We start from the raw sequence: 17,842 nt of genomic DNA, 5'->3' as shown, positions 1-17,842 counted from the left end.
TTTAATATCCGCAAAGTCCATTCTTCTCTCACCTTCCATGTTCCCAAACCTTTAATCCCCTCCCTCATCTCATCTCGCCTTTTCTATTCTTCTTTCTCTTCTTTGGTCTCCCCGCTTCCCATCTTGCCCCCCTCAAATCCCTTTACCACTCTGCCATCCGTGCCCTCTGTGTTCTCTCTCCCCTTGACTCCATCTCACACTCACTCTCTCATCCAGGCTGGCTTCCTTTCCACTCCCAACTTAAATTTCACTTTCTTTATCTTGTCTTTAAATCTCTTCATGACCTTGCCCCTCCATTCCTCTCCTCTCTTCTCTCACTCTACACCCCCTCTCGCTCCCTTTGTTTTTCTGTTCTCTTCTTACTTTCTGTCCCCCCACCCCCTTGTGCCTCTTCTCGTTTCCGCTCCTTTCAGCTCCTTGCCCCTTTACACTGGAACTCCCTACCTCTTTCTATCCGCTCCATCCCCACTTATTCCTCCTTCCGCTCTTCCTTGAAATCACTCCTTCTTCATTCCCCTCCCTGACACCTTATTACCCTTTTACCTTTCTCTCTCTCCTTCTAGTATCCCCCTCTTAGTTCTCTTTATCTTCTCCCGTCTTTCCTAAGATCTCCTCTTTTCCTACCACCCACTTTACTCCCTACTCTCTCTCCCTCTTCCTTCCCCCATCCTCTCCTCTTCCTTCTCATATGCAAATTGTTCCACATGCTGTTTTTCTGGTTTGATTCGTGTATATTGTTAGTGCTTCTACTGTTCCATGTTTTATGTATTCTTGTTGTTAAACTGTAAAGCGCTTTGGATTAAAGCGCTATTTAAAAACAATAAATACAAATACAAGAGCGCTCCAGGAGAGTAAATGGAAAGTAAGCAAGAAAGGTGAGCCGAAGACATTTAATATAATAACAATACAAAGAAAAAGGAAATTGTGGCTGAGCAAAGAAGAACAGCCAATCCAGAGTGGCCGAAAAGTCGATATAGAAGAGCGAGGGGAAAGCTGAACAGAGGAGAGACGGCAGAACTGAAAAGTAAGTTCACAGGAGAGAGAGCATACAGCATAGACCACGGAGAAAAAAAAGAGTATTAATACCAGCAAGAAGTGATTAGAGTGAGGATTATGGTCTTGGTAGATGAGAAGGTGAGAAAAGGATGTACATTGTGGATGTCGTAAAGTTGATAATCGCAGGAACAGGCAATAGGAGAAAAATGGAGAGAAAAGGAAAGAGAAGACGATGATGAGAAGGTAACAGAATCCAGGGGCATCCGTAAAGAGAAGCAGCAGGAAAGCAAAGACGCTCAGTCTTGGGTGAGTTAAGATGAGAAATCGAGGAATGAAGCTGGTTAGTGAAGGATGAAAAGGAACCAAAGATCTGAGAATGATCAGAGTCCATAAAGCCGTTCAGACCAAAGGAAGGAATGATGGGCAAAAGAGGAACAGTTTGGAGAGTGAAAAGGAGAGGCCCGAGGGCAGAGCCATGGGACAAGCACCGAGTGAGCACCAGGCTAAGGCACCAAGTGGGAACCATTTGAGAGATTGGACCAAAGAACACCAATAAGAGATATATACAGATATATAGAGAAATTTCCATCATCAGTGTGTGTTGGCTCAGGTGGAAACCTAAAGCTCCAGCTAGTGGCTTCTCCATGGATCCACCATCCCCGATAGGTGACTTACTGCTCGAGAAGCACCTTCCAGTTGGCTTGAACAAAGTTCCAAGCTAGGCCCTGTCCAACAACGTTGTTCGCAATGGAAGTGATGGTGGACGTGGCGTCCTGCTTCCGGATTTTTGTGGGGTCCAAGGTGTACTGAAGATACCTGCGTGGAATTGGAAGAGTTTGTACAACATTAGAAATAAGTTATTTTATCTAAGGAATGTATGATTCACAGTACTTTACACAATGACCTGCCAGGGAACTCTCAGATAACGTGAGGCAGACCCAGGACTGACTAAGCAGGAAACACAGACTCAACGCAGCCTCAATATTTCTGTGGAATTGACTATGTCGATAACATTGCAGGTGTGTCTGAAAGCCCCCAGCAGTGGAAGGAGGAAGAGGACTGCAATGGACTGCAGGCCTCAGCGCCTGCGTTCAAATGAGTACTGACACCCTGTGAAGGTGTCGGCCGAAGTACTGGGGGGCAGCTGCCCACACCAACATGACCATGTGGCCTGAAAGCAAAGAGGAAGTGAGTGGTGAGTAGTGACCACCTGGCCATAATCCTCAGCAAATATTCAATGTGTTGAAATTGCCTGAACAGACGATTTTGATAGACTTATTATGTTATCGCGAGTTGCTCGGTACCTTTTGTACAATGGAAAGTGGAAACGTGTGCACGCTGTTGTGCACTTTATTGCACACCACTGTGCACCTAGTGTGATGGTGTTCTAATGGGCTCCCAATAGTGAAACAGTAGTGGCGCAGAACCTCTAAGAAAAATGGCAAAGATGGCACACCTATTGGTGTGCAGACATTGTTCAAGTAACCTGTGTGATTAAATAAAGATCATTCCTGTGTTAGTAAATAAATGGTGGGGCGACACGGCACACAACTCCCAGAGCATTCCTGTGTGATTAAGTAAAGGGTCTGGAGACAGGGCACGCCACTCCCAGAGCATTCCTGTGTGATAAAGTAAAGGGTCTGGAGACAGGGCACGCCACTCCCAGAGCATTCCTGTGTGATAAAGTAAAGGGTCTAGCGACAAGACACGCCACTCCCAGAGCATTCCTGTGTGATTAAATAAAGGGTCTAGAGACAGGGCATGTCACTCCCAGACCATTCCTTGTGATTAAATAAAGGGTCTGGAGATAGGGCACGCCACTCCCTGAGTATTCCTGTGTGATTAAATAAAGGGTCTGGGGACAGGGCACACCTCTCTCAGAGAATTCCTGTGTGATTAAATTAAGGGTCTGGAAACAGGGCCCGCCACGCCCAGAGCATTCCTGTGTGATTAAATAAAGGGTCAGGAGGCAGTGCACACCACTATCTGAGCATTCCTGTGTGATTAAATAAGGGGTCTGGAGACAGGGCCCGCCACTCCAAGAGCATTCCTGTGTGAATAAATAAAGGGTCCGGAGACAGGGGACGCCACTCCCTGAGCATTACTGTGCGACTAAACAAGGGGTCTGGCGACAGGGCCTGCCACTCCCAGAGCATTCCTGTGTGAATAAATGAAGGGTCCGGAGACAGGGCACGCCACTCCTAGAGCATTCCTGTGTTAGTAAATAAACGGTGTGGTGATGCGGCACACCACTCCCAGAGCATACCTCTGTGATCAATTAAAGGGTCTGGAGACAGGGCACGACACTCCCAGAGCATTCCTGTGTGATTAAATAAAGGGTCTGGAAACAGGGACTGCCACGCCCAGAGCATTCCTGTGTGATTAAATAAAGGGTCTGGAGACAGTGCACGCCACTCCCAGAGCATTCCTGTATTATTAAATAAAGGATCTGGTGACGGTGCACTCCACTTCCAGAGCATTCCTGTGTGATTAAATAAAGGGTCCAGAGACAGGGCACACCACTCCCAAAGCATTCCTGTGTTAGTAAATAAACGGTGTGGTGATGCGGCACACCACTCCCAGAGCATTCCTCAGTGATCAATTAAAGGGTCTCGAGACAGGGCACACCTCTCCCAGAGCATTCCTGTGTGATTTAAGAAAGGGCCTGGAGACAGGGCATGCCACATCCAGAGCATTCCTGTGTGATTAAATAAAGGTTCTGGAGACAGGGCACACCACTCCCAGAGCATTCCTGTGCAATTAAATAAAGGGTCTGGAGACAGGGCACGCCACTCCCAGAGCATTCCTGTGTGATTAAATAAAGGATCTGGAAACAGGGCCTGCCACACCCAGAGTATTCCTGTGTGATTAAATAAAGGGTCTGGAGACAGAGCACGTCACTCCCAGAGCATTCCTGTGTGATTAAATAAAGGGTCTGGAGACAGGGCAAGCCACTCCCAGAGCATTCCTGTGTGATTAAATAAAGGATCTGGAAACAGGGCCCGCCACACCCAGAGTATTCCTGTGTGATTAAATAAAGGATCTGGAGACAGCGCACGCCACTTCCAGACCATTCCTGTTTGATTTATAAAGGGTCTGGAAACAGGGCACACCACTCCCTGAGCATTCATATGTGATTACATAAACGGTTCAGAGACAAGGTATACCACTCACAGAGCATTCATGTGTTAGTAAATAAATGGTATTGTGACGCAGCACACCACTCCCAGAGCATTTCTGTGTGATTACGTAAAGGGTCTGCAGACAGGGCACACCACTCCCAGAGCATTCCTGTATGGTTAAATAAATTTGAAAACATTAATATGATTAATTTTTTGGCCTTACCCAAAAAGTCTTAGCCCCCACACATATAAAATCGCGGACACTAGATTGGAGAGCTAACCAAAACTGTGCCACCACCATCTCCAACATCTTACCACAAACGTGGACTGACCACCACCTTATCTACTTCTCATCTACCATAGAGCCTCCTAAACTAGACAAGCTTGAAACAGCTCCACCTATGCCTACCAGAAGTAAAAAAGAAACCACAGCTGAAACACTACTTCCACTCCTCCTACCAGCCCTCACTGTTGCGCTATCAATTCTGACCCTAATATGCTAGTTGAGACATTCAACAAGACTATGTCCAAAGCCTTGGATACTATTGCCCCTATCAAACTGCGCAAAAGTAAACGAGAATCTCACCTTAACTCATGGTTCACCCCACACCTCAAAGAATTACGGATCCAAAAACGTAAACTCCAAGCTATTTGGAGGCACACACCTTCAGTTGAGAATAAAACCTTACTCGATAACCTTGCCAAAAAATATAAGAAGGAAATAATCCAAACTAAAAAGAATACATTCAATGAGAGAATTAGCAAAGCCAACTATAATTCCAAAGAGCTCATCTCCATCCTCCGGGAAATGGAAAACCCAATCACACCTGTAGATAAGGCCCCCAAGGACAAACAATGGTGCACTAGCATCCAAAATGCTTTAGCTAATAAAATTACAACCTTACAAACAAAAATTGCAAAGAAGAAAGCATCCTTGAACTCCACGGGAACACATTCCTCCCACTTGGCAGATACACCTAGAACAGACAATCATAGCAGCTACAAACCATTCAGATTCTCTAACATATCCATATTGGAAACTGAAAAAGTGATATTATCCCTGAAACCCTCCAACTGCCAAGGTGACAGCTGCTCAGCACAGGTTATTAAGGATGCAGCGAGAGACCTAGCGCCCTTTATATCTAAATTAATAAACTCCTCCTTCCGATCCAGCACTGTACCGAATAACCTTAAAGAATCATGGGTTCTTCCTCTCCTTAAAAAACAGACCCTTGACCCAGCCATCCCGATCAATTATAGGCCCATCACCACGGTCCCATTTCTCCTTAAAATCATTGGGCCTCATTAGGACCTAGGCGGTAAGGGGTTTACGGCGGCGTAAACAGCGCCGACCCTTACCGCCTGATTCCGAGGTCCCTTAGCGCCATGGAGGTTTTAACACCTCCTTTTAGCAGGTGTTAAAATCCATGGCGCTAAGGGACCTTGTTGTTAATTACGCCACCGTAATTTACGGTGGCGTAATTAACGCCTTCCCCACTGCCATTATGCCCTATGGGGCAAAAATGGGAATGGGGAAGGGTAAATGGGTTAATGGGGACTTACCGCCCCACTCACCTCGGAATGGGGCGGTAAGTCCGCCAACCACCATGGCGTAAACGTAGTTTACGCCATGGTGGTAAAGGTACGACCCAGGCGGTAACTTACCGCCTGGGTCGTAATGAGGCCCATTGACAGAGTAGCCTACCTCCAGATCCAAAAGTACCTGGAGACAAACCAACTACTAGGATCCCGCCAATCTGGCTTCAGACCACTACATGGTACTGAAACCGCCCTAATCGACCTTAAGACACAAATCGACGAGTTGAAGGATAAAGGTAAAACAGCTATGCTCCTCCTCCTTGACCTATCAGCGGCCTTCGACCTAGTGGACCACGCAGGTTATGCAACCATCTAGCGTCTGCTGCCCATTTTTCAAGCGAAGCTATAGCCTGGGTACAATCCTTCCTTGACAACTGCACAATGAGAGGGTTCTCCCCATTAGCCTCAGCTGACCCAATACATATCACCTGTGGCGTCCCACAAGGTTCATGTGTCTCCCCCACAATGTATAATATCTTCACTAAGCCACTCTTCGACAAACTTGACAGACTGGGGGTAACCTACACCAACTATGCGGACGATACACAGATCCTCATACCTCTATCTGGCAACTTTGTTGAAGACACAGCTCTAGTAAACAAGATTTACCTCATCATTCAGGCATGGATGGTCTCTCACGGCCTCTGCCTGAACGACGACAAAACAGAGATACTGATCCTGGGTTCCGACTCCAACCTCAAAAAACTCACCCCTAACTACTGCGCCTTCAATATAGACGGCAATATAATCAAAGTGGCAACAGAGGCAAAAACACTAGGTTTCTACCTCGACTCCACCTTATCTCTCCAAAAACAAGGAAACTCCCTGGCTTCCTCCACAGCCTACACCTGTAAATTAATCAGGGCCTGCAGACCTTACCTCTCCAAAACTAACTGCATCACACTAGCCAATGCCCTATAATTGGATTACTGTAACGCCCTATATGCGGGCGCCAACAAAACTGTCACAAACAAAAAACAAATATTGCAGAACAACGCTCTTAGAGCAGCCCTGGACATACCCCGTAGAGCTCACATATCTAACATTAGGAAAAACAATCATTGGTTAAAAATCAGTGATAGAGTTCTCCTTAAAACGCTATCTCTTACACATAAAGGACTGAACAACACTGCGCCCCCATACATCTCAGCCAGACTGACCAGAAAATCCCCTATTCGCCACACCAGAGCCTCTAACCACTTCCTACTTGAAACTCCCAGATTTAGACTAACTAAAGCAGGTGGAGTAAGCTTCCCTGTTAGAGCTGCCTGTGCCTGGAACGTACTCCCCATGGAACTGAGAACTAATCTTCCCTACTCTAGATTCAGAGGTAAGGTGAAAAGTTGGCTTTGGACTAACAAAAATTAACCTGCTGAACTCAATCCTATCACAGCGTTCCTTGATTCTGTTCTGACACCAGATTATTTGATTATCTGTTTGATCTGAGTACCTGACACCTGACCAATGAGAGAGATTCACATTCTGTATCTCATGTATACTTGTATATTTGTATTGTATATATGTTAATGTATCCTCTGTATGTATGTAACCTAAGCCTAAGTATTCTTGCAACTGCTGCGCCCCTCTACCCGTGGGTTTGGAGCGCATTATCAAATAATAAACTAAACTAAAGGATCTAGAGGCAGGGCACGCCACTTCCAGACCATTCCTGTGCGATTAAATAAAGGGTCTGGAGAAAGGGCACTCCACTCCCTGAGCATTCCTGTGTGATTAAATAAAAAGGGTCTGGAGACAGGGCACACCTCTCACAGAGCATTCCTGTGGGATGAAATAAAGAGTCTGGAGACAGGGCAAACCACTCCCAGAGCATTCCTGTGGGATGAAATAAAGAGTCTGGAGACAGGGCACGTCACTCCCAGAGCATTCCTGTGTGATTAAATAAAGGGTCTGGAGACATGGCACACCTCTCACAGAGCATTCCTGTGTGATGAAATAAGCGGTCTAGAGACAGGGCACACCACTCCCAGAACATTCCTGTGTGATGAAATAAAGGGTCCGGAAACAGGGCACGCCACTCCCAGAGTATTCCTGTGGGATGAAATAAAGGGTCCGGAGACAGGGCACGCCACTCCCAGAGCATTCCTGTATGGTTAAATAAAGGGTCTGGAGACAGGGCACGCCACTCCCAGAGCATTCCTGTGGGATGAAATAAAGGGTCCGGAAACAGGGCACGCCACTCCCAGAGCATTCCTGTGGGATGAAATAAAGGGTCCGGAGACAGGGCACTCCACTCCCTGAGCATTCCTGTGGGATGAAATAAAGGGTCCGGAGACAGGGCACGCCACTCCCAGAGCATTCCTGTGGGATGAAATAAAGGGTCCGGAGACAGGGCACACCTCTCCCAGGGCATCCATGAGTTTTTTTGTTGTAGCTGTGGATGAATGGGCAACATTTGACCAGTACCTTTGTGCACAATAATAACAAAACAAAAGCTTGTGTTGTGCAGTTAAATACTGACACACTAAGTGTATTTTAAAAGAGAAACATGAGGCTTCTGTTAAGGGCTGCAAAAGTATTGATAACATGAGATGCCATTTCAGGACCACCACAGAGAGGCCCAGAAAGGTAGCCCACATCAATCAGGAGTAAAACGAACACAATCCCTCTCCACCCCGGCGTCTCAATGTTAAACATCACGCCCCAAATATAGCAGAGATTTCCTTTCTAGCCTTGTCTGTAATTGTTATTATAATATATATATTGGCCAAGGGTTCTAAAGAGCACATGGTTCCTCCTTAATCAAAGACCGGACGCACCCGTTGTAATGGAGTGGATGGAACACTAAGCAGACCTGCCATTGGCCCTAATAGTGTGTTATTGTGTAGTCCAGGAAACTTGAAAATCTCGAATTTGAGCCTGGTTCTTAGAATAATTCTCGAGGCTATTAAAGTGCACCTTCTCAAATCTTATGTGTTTCTCTGATTACGTCTTACGTTGCGTGGCGGTGACGCCGCTTTGGGACAGGCCCCTCAACAGAATAATCCCTTTAACCTTTCAACCCGGGAGGCCAGATAGTACTGAACGTTAGAGAGGGAGACGCCCTCATTTCTCTAATGCTGTTAGGTTTGTATAAGACTCCCCTGGGCATTTTTTAAAATCCAAATAAAGGATGTAACCAATGTGTTTAAGAGCATAAATTGAATTTAAATTTTAATTTTAAAAAACAGCAATGCTTCTAACAGATGTAAAGCTTTGGTAGCGCTAAGATGTCACCTCGCTCGATCCACACATATTCCTTGGGTCTGCGTCTGAAAGAATCCTTTTAAAATTAAGCATGGCAAAACCTACAGGTTTTGGAATTAAAACTGCAGTCAAATAAGAAACGTTAAGTTATGTCGGGCCATGAAAGTCCGAGGAGTTGAGCTTATGAAACGAGTAACACCCAAACTGAGTATCAATCGCTTCTAAGCTGCCAATTACCATAGACTGTTGGAATATGCACAAGGAGGCTGTCAGAGTGCTTTGGTATGATCCTTCCCTCTCTTTTATTTTGAAAGATGAAACACTGGGCAAAGTTTCTAGGAGCCTTGTGTAATGCTTTTGAAATGTAAAAACATGGAGTCGGGGGAAATGCATTCTGGGTGAGCCCAGAGCAGCAATGGACATTTTTCTTCCTCAGTGAGATCTGCAATTTAATGTGACGTTTGAACACTGCCTGTACTTTTTCATCATAGAAATATGCTTTGCTCGCCTATGCTAGTTTGCATTGAGTCAAGGGCTGTTTTGAATAGAGACGTCAGCAGCTGTTTTAATAACTCTGTAGCTGTTCGTCAGGCTCCCATGAGAAAGGGAATCGTTTACCTCTTCGGAAATGACCATGGGCTATTCGGCCGATAGTCCGTGGAAACCGGCAACAGGCGAACTCTGAGAACCAGGACTTTTCTAGAAAATGCCATTACGCATGTGTGTGATGTTTTAAAACTGGGGGCACGGGTTAGGCTGACAGGGAAAGCTTCTTTGAGGAGGATCCGCGTATCGCTCTCCGCCCCGTTGTGAAGATCCCTCTGCCAGCCTGGTGGGGATCTTTACAGTGAAGTCTTGGTGAGATGATGTGCCTTACAGCTGTGCCAACGGTGAAGAATTCTATCTGATCTACTCTTATTTCAGCTATGTATGTTTTATGAGTGAATAAACGGTCTTAAAGAGCCGTGTGCGTGTGGGAATCATTGCCTTTTAAGTGCACAAAGATCGTTTCATTCAGTGTATTGGAGAGAAAGATAAACTATATATTTATATATTTATCTGTGTACTTGTTTGGAAAAGCAAAACATAGAGCCAAAGGGTTCACATAAAAGGCAAAGAGCAAAATTGAAAGGGGTACCCCTGCCATGTCCCCCGAGTCACAATAAATGTGGATGGTGTCCATCCACTTATAAGAATGAAAGCTCTAAGATCTGAAAACTCTTGATAAGATAAAATAACATAAATATTTAAAATATTTGAGAAGCACAATTCAAATGATGTATGTCTTCAGAGAAAGGGGAGTGAGGCATTAAAAGCTGGCAAAAGTCGAATACTAGCCAGACAGACAGATGCCCACAGACCGGCAACCCTCTGTAGGAGGAACTTTATACCAAGTGAGATCCAGAGCAACCTAATTAAGAAACTATGGGCCTCATTAGGACCCTGGCGGCCACAGAATGAATGGTGCTGGTGAGGGACCGGCACTGTAAATTTCGGGCCGCCACATTATGAGTTCTGCAGCGGGTGCCGCTCTGTACGCCTCGCCAGAACAGATCTGCACAGTGGGACCCGCTAGCAGACCAGGATGCTACGTCGTTAGCATCCTCCCCATTCCCATTGAGCCCTATGAGGGCTCAAATGGGAATGGGGACGTACTGGGTCCGGGTCCCACAAATGGGATTTACTGGGCCTGCAAATGTCGGAATAGCCTGGTAAATCCTGTTACATGATCTAATTACAGGAGGGAGCAGGACGGACGATTGTAAGAAATCCCATTTTGCGGGACCCGGACCGAGTTTGGGGTTAGCCATGCCGCTAAAAACGGCATGGCTACCTCCAAACTCGTAATGAGGCCCTACGTGTGTGGAAGGGAGTGGAATGATAAACCAGCACACTTCTCGTGAGATTCTTTCAACAGTTGCAGAAAGAATCGAAGAGCAGTCGCCATGGCTGCCCTAACCCTACTTCTGCACGTGTGAGCAAGCACGTGGTAGATTGCCCTGTTTGCATGCTCGCTGCCCAGCCTGCCATGTGTATGTGCTTGCAGCTTTCCTCGCTCACCGGTTTAAGATCCAGGGTTCCTTCGAGCAGGACATGGCGGATCGGAGCTTGTCGGCCTCCGTGGCCACCGTGGCGTTCCGGAGCCTCTCCCAGGCAAAGTTCCACTCCTCTTCTCCGCCTCGTGCTATCGCCTGGCAGTAGATGGTGGACTTCAGGTTTGGTGTAATTCTGTAGGCGGAAAGGATTTATGTGAACGGACATCCTGCACGGCCTTTCCGCACTCACCTTTTTATCACTTCTTAAATCACACAAAATGCAAGTGTTGATACAGTGTTGTATTGGCTGAAAACATTATGCTCAGATAATAAAAGGCGTAAGCTTTGCAAGTCCTGCACATTCCCCAAGGAGATGCTGTTCAGGCAGTGACGTGAACAGCGCAGAATGACGGGGAGGGAGGGGGGGGGCTTTCATTTCACTAAGAAAGAGAAGAGGCCCTTTCACTTTACACGTCATTGGCTGCAGGAAAAAAACAAAAAACAGTCTTAAAAATGTGATCCACGAAGTACAAGACAGTAATGGCGGCATTACAGAGCAACCTCGAAATGTGAGATCCAAAAACACACACTTCGAAAGTGGGATTTGCCCTTGTGAATTTCCCCCAGACAGTCAGTCTGTGCTTAATGTACTGACCCCAGAGATGACAGGGTCAACACAGCACATGGACGTCCATCACCCCCTCTGCACGTGGCCTTCAGGGGAGGCTGCCCATTTCTCTTGTAGCCGCCCCTCCCCCACCTTTAAGGCATGCGCTGTGCGGTAGTGGTTAACTGCTTGCACGGCCTTCCCTCTCTCCCACGCTTGCCCTGTCCCCTCCCCTTTCCACACTCCTTATCACACGTACCCCTCCTTCTATTCCTCCCCCATCCTCTTCAACATAACACTGAGTGCACATAATGCACAATCGACAGGCGCACACCTGCCACACAACACCCACTAAGTTCATAGCATACCATAACACACCATTCACACTACACAATACACGCCAAGCCACACAACACCCACTAAGCTCATAGCATACCATAACACACCATACACACTACACAACTAACACACAACACCCACTAAACTCATAGCATACCATAACACACCATACACACTACACAATACACGCCTACCACACAACACCCACTAAGCTCATTGCATACCATAACACACCATACACACTACACAATACACGCCAAGCCACACAACACCCACTAAGCTCATAGCATACCATAACACATCATACACACTACACAATACACGCCTACCACACAACACCCACTAAGCTCATTGCATACCATAACACACCATACACACTACACAATACACGCCAAGCCACACAACACCCACTAAGCTCATTGCATACCATAACACACCATACACACTACACAATACACGCCAAGCCACACAACACCCACTAAGCTCATAGCATACCATAACACATCATACACACTACACAATACACGCCTGCCACACAACACCCACTAAGCTCATTGCATACCATAACACACCATACACACTACACAATACACGCCAAGCCACAGAACACCCACTAAGCTCATTGCATACCATAACACACCATACACACTACACAATACACGCCTACCACACAACACCCACTAAGCTCATTGCATACCATAACACACCATACACACTACACAATACACGCCAAGCCACAGAACACCCACTAAGCTCATTGCATACCATAACACACCATACACACTACACAATACACGCCAAGGCACACAACACCCACTAAGCTCATAGCATACCATAACACATCATACACACTACACAATACACGCCTGCCACACAACACCCACTAAGCTCATTGCATACCATAACACACCATACACACTACACAATACACGCCTGCCACACAACACCCACTAAGCTCATAGCATACCATAACACACCATACACACTACACAATACACGCCTACCACAAAACACCCACTAAGCTCATTGCATACCATAACATACCATTCACACTACACAATACACGCCAAGCCACAGAACACCCACTACGCTCATAGCATAACATAACACACCATTCACACTACACAATACACGCCAAGCCACACAACACCCACTAAGCTCATTGCATACTATAACACACCATACACACTACACAATACACGCCTACCACACAACACCCACTAAGCTCATTGCATACCATAACACACCATACACACTACACAATACAAGCCAAGCCACAGAACACCCACTAAGCTCATAGCATAACATAACACATCATACACACTACACAATACACGCCTACCACACAACACCCACTAAGCTCATTGCATACCATAACACACCATACACACTACACAATACAAGCCAAGCCACAGAACACCCACTAAGCTCATAGCATAACATAACACATCATACACACTACACAATACACGCCTGCCACACAACACCCACTAAGCTCATTGCATACCATAACACACCATACACACTACACAATACACGCCAAGCCACACAACACCCACTAAGCTCATTGCATACCATAACACACCATACACACTACACAATACACGCCAAGCCACACAACACCCACTAAGCTCATTGCATACCATAACACACCACACACACTACACAATACAAGCCAAGCCACAGAACACCCACTAAGCTCATAGCATAACATAACACATCATACACACTACACAATACACGCCAAGCCACACAACACCCACTAAGCTCATAGCATACCATAACACACCATACACACTACACAATACACGCCTACCACACAACACCCACTAAGCTCATTCCATACCATAACACACCATACACACTACACAATACACGCCAAGCCACACAACACCCACTAAGCTCATAACATACCATAACACATCATACACACTACACAATACACGCCAAGCCACACAACACCCACTAAGCTCATTGCATACCATAATACATCATACACACTACACAATACACGCCTACCACACAACACCCACTAAGCTCATTGCATACCATAACACACCATACACACTACACAATACACGCCTACCACACAACACCCACTAAGCTCATTGCATACCATAACACACCATACACACTACACAATACACGCCTACCACACAACACCCACTAAGCTCATTGCATACCATAACACACCATACACACTACAGAATACACGCCTGCCAGACATCACCCAATACGTTCATAGCATACCATAACGCACCATAGATACTACACAACTAACACACAACACCCACTAAACTCATAGCATACCATAACACACCATACACACTACACAATACACGCCAAGTCACAAAACACCCACTAAGCTCATTGCATACCACAACACACCATACACACTACACAATACACGCCAAGCCACAAAACACCCACTAAGCTCATTGCATACCATAATACATCATACACACTACACAATACACGCCTGCCACACATCACCCAATACGTTCATAGCATACCATAACGCACCATAGATACTACACAACTAACACACAACACCCACTAAACTCATAGCATACCATAACACACCATACACACTACACAATACACGCCAAGCCACAAAACACCCACTAAGCTCATTGCATACCACAACACACCATACACACTACACAATACACGCCAAGCCACACAACACCCACTAAGCTCATTGCATACCATAATACATCATACACACTACACAATACACGCCTGCCACACATCACCCAATACGTTCATAGCATACCATAACGCACCATAGATACTACACAACTAACACACAACACCCACTAAACTCATAGCATACCATAACACACCATACACACTACACAATACACGCCAAGCCACAAAACACCCACTAAGCTCATTGCATACCACAACACACCATACACACTACACAATACACGCCAAGCCACACAACACCCACTAAGCTCATTGCATACCATAATACATCATACACACTACACAATACACGCCTGCCACACATCACCCAATACGTTCATAGCATACCATAACGCACCATAGATACTACACAACTAACACACAACACCCACTAAACTCATAGCATACCATAACACACCATACACACTACACAATACACGCCTACCACACAACACCCACTAAGCTCATTGCATACCATAACACATCATACACACTACACAATACACGCCTACCACACAACACCCACTAAGCTCATAGCATAACATAACACATCATACACACTACACAATACAAGCCAAGCCACACAACACCCACTAAGCTCATTGCATACCATAACACACCATACACACTACACAATACACGCCTACCACACAACACCCACTAAGCTCATTGCATACCATAACACACCATACACACTACACAATACACGCCAAGCCACACAACACCCACTAAGCTCATAGCATACCATAACACACCATACACACTACACAATACACGCCTACCACACAACACCCACTAAGCTCATAGCATACCATAACACATCATACACACTACACAATACACGCCTACCACACAACACCCACTAAGCTCATTGCATACCATAACACACCATACACACTACACAATACACGCCTACCACACAACACCCACTAAGCTCATTGCATACCATAACACACCATACACACTACACAATACACGCCAAGCCACAGAACACCCACTAAGCTCATTGCATACCATAACACACCATACACACTACACAATACAAGCCAATCCACAGAACACCCACTACGCTCATAGCATAACATAACACACCATTCACACTACACAATACACGCCTACCACACAACACCCACTAAGCTCATAGCATACCATAACACATCATACACACTACACAATACAAGCCAAGCCACAGAACACCCACTAAGCTCATAGCATAACATAACACATCATACACACTACACAATACACGCCTACCACACAACACCCACTAAGCTCATTGCATACCATAACACACCATACACACTACACAATACACGCCTACCACACAACACCCACTAAGCTCATTGCATACCATAACACACCATACACACTACACAATACACGCCAAGCCACAGAACACCCACTAAGCTCATTGCATACCATAATACACCATACACACTACACAATACAAGCCAATCCACAGAACACCCACTACGCTCATAGCATAACACACCATTCACACTACACAATACACGCCTACCACACAACACCCACTAAGCTCATAGCATACCATAACACATCATACACACTACACAATACAAGCCAAGCCACAGAACACCCACTAAGCTCATAGCATAACATAACACATCATACACACTACACAATACACGCCTACCACACAACACCCACTAAGCTCATAGCATACCATAATACATCATACACACTACACAATACAAGCCAAGCCACAGAACACCCACTAAGCTCATAGCATAACATAACACATCATACACACTACACAATACACGCCTACCACACAACACCCATTAAGCTCATAGCATACCATAACATATCATACACACTACACAATACACGCCTACCACACAACACCCACTAAGCTCATTGCATACCATAACACACCATACACACTACACAATAGACGCCTACCACACAACACCCACTAAGCTCATTGCATACCATAACACATCATACACACTACACAATACAAGCCAAGCCACAGAACACCCACTAAGCTCATAGCATAACATAACACATCATACACACTACACAATACACGCCTACCACACAACACCCACTAAGCTCATTGCATACCATAACACACCATACACACTACACAATACACGCCAAGCCACAGAACACCCACTAAGCTCATTGCATACCATAACACACCATACACACTACACAATACAAGCCAATCCACAGAACACCCACTACGCTCATAGCATAACATAACACACCATTCACACTACACAATACACGCCTACCACACAACACCCACTAAGCTCATAGCATACCATAACACATCATACACACTACACAATACAAGCCAAGCCACAGAACACCCACTAAGCTCATAGCATACCATAACACATCATACACACTACACAATACACGCCTGCCACACAACACCCACTAAGCTCATTGCATACCATAACACACCATACACACTACACAATACACGCCAAGCCACAGAACACCCACTAAGCTCATTGCATACCATAACACACCATTCACACTACACAATACACGCCTACCACACAACACCCACTAAGCTCATTGCATACCATAACACACCATACACACTACACAATACACGCCAAGCCACACAACACCCACTAAGCTCATAGCATACCATAACACACCATACACACTACACAACTAACACACAACACCCACTAAACTCATAGCATACCATAACACACCATACACACTACACAATACACGCCAAGCCACAAAACACCCACTAAGCTCATTGCATACCACAACACACCATACACACTACACAATACACGCCAAGCCACAAAACACCCACTAAGCTCATAGCATACTATAACACAACATACACACTACACAATACACGCCTGCCACACATCACCCAATACGTTCATAGCATACCATAACGCACCATAGATACTACACAACTAACACACAACACCCACTAAACTCATAGCATACCATAACACACCATACACACTACACAATGCACGCCAAGCCACACAACACCCACTAAGCTCATTGCATACCATAACACACCATACACACTACACAATACAAGCCAAGCCACAGAACACCCACTAAGCTCATAGCATACCATAACACATCATACACACTACACAATACACGCCTACCACACAACACCCACTAAGCTCATTGCATACCATAACACACCATACACACTACACAATAGACGCCAAGCCACAGAACACCCACTAAGCTCATTGCATACCATAACACACCATACACACTACACA

General features: G+C 45.6%; 1 protein-coding gene across 5 annotated transcripts in view; it reads right to left on the bottom strand.

Moving 5' to 3' along the window:
* Positions 1-17,842, bottom strand: part of LOC138504626 (aminopeptidase N-like) — a 554,696-nt gene that overhangs the window by 52,606 nt on the left and 484,248 nt on the right. For all 5 annotated transcript variants that reach the window (XR_011279874.1, XM_069625220.1, XM_069625223.1 and 2 more), the window contains 2 exons: positions 10,983-11,150; positions 1,672-1,812 (listed from right to left, as the gene is read on the bottom strand). Coding sequence is in view for 4 of the 5 variants with exons in the window: in XM_069625220.1 (XP_069481321.1) it covers positions 1,672-1,812; positions 10,983-11,150 (309 nt within the window). In the remaining variant the exon portion in view is untranslated. The remainder of the gene's footprint in view (positions 1-1,671; positions 1,813-10,982; positions 11,151-17,842) is intronic.

Source organism: Ambystoma mexicanum, chromosome 11 (assembly GCF_040938575.1).
Source record: "Ambystoma mexicanum isolate Mex_15411 chromosome 11, UKY_AmexF1_1, whole genome shotgun sequence".
Classification (NCBI taxonomy): Eukaryota; Metazoa; Chordata; class Amphibia; order Caudata; family Ambystomatidae; genus Ambystoma; species Ambystoma mexicanum.
Note: the sequence above shows the minus strand (reverse complement) of the source record. Positions and strands in the feature narration are given on the sequence as shown.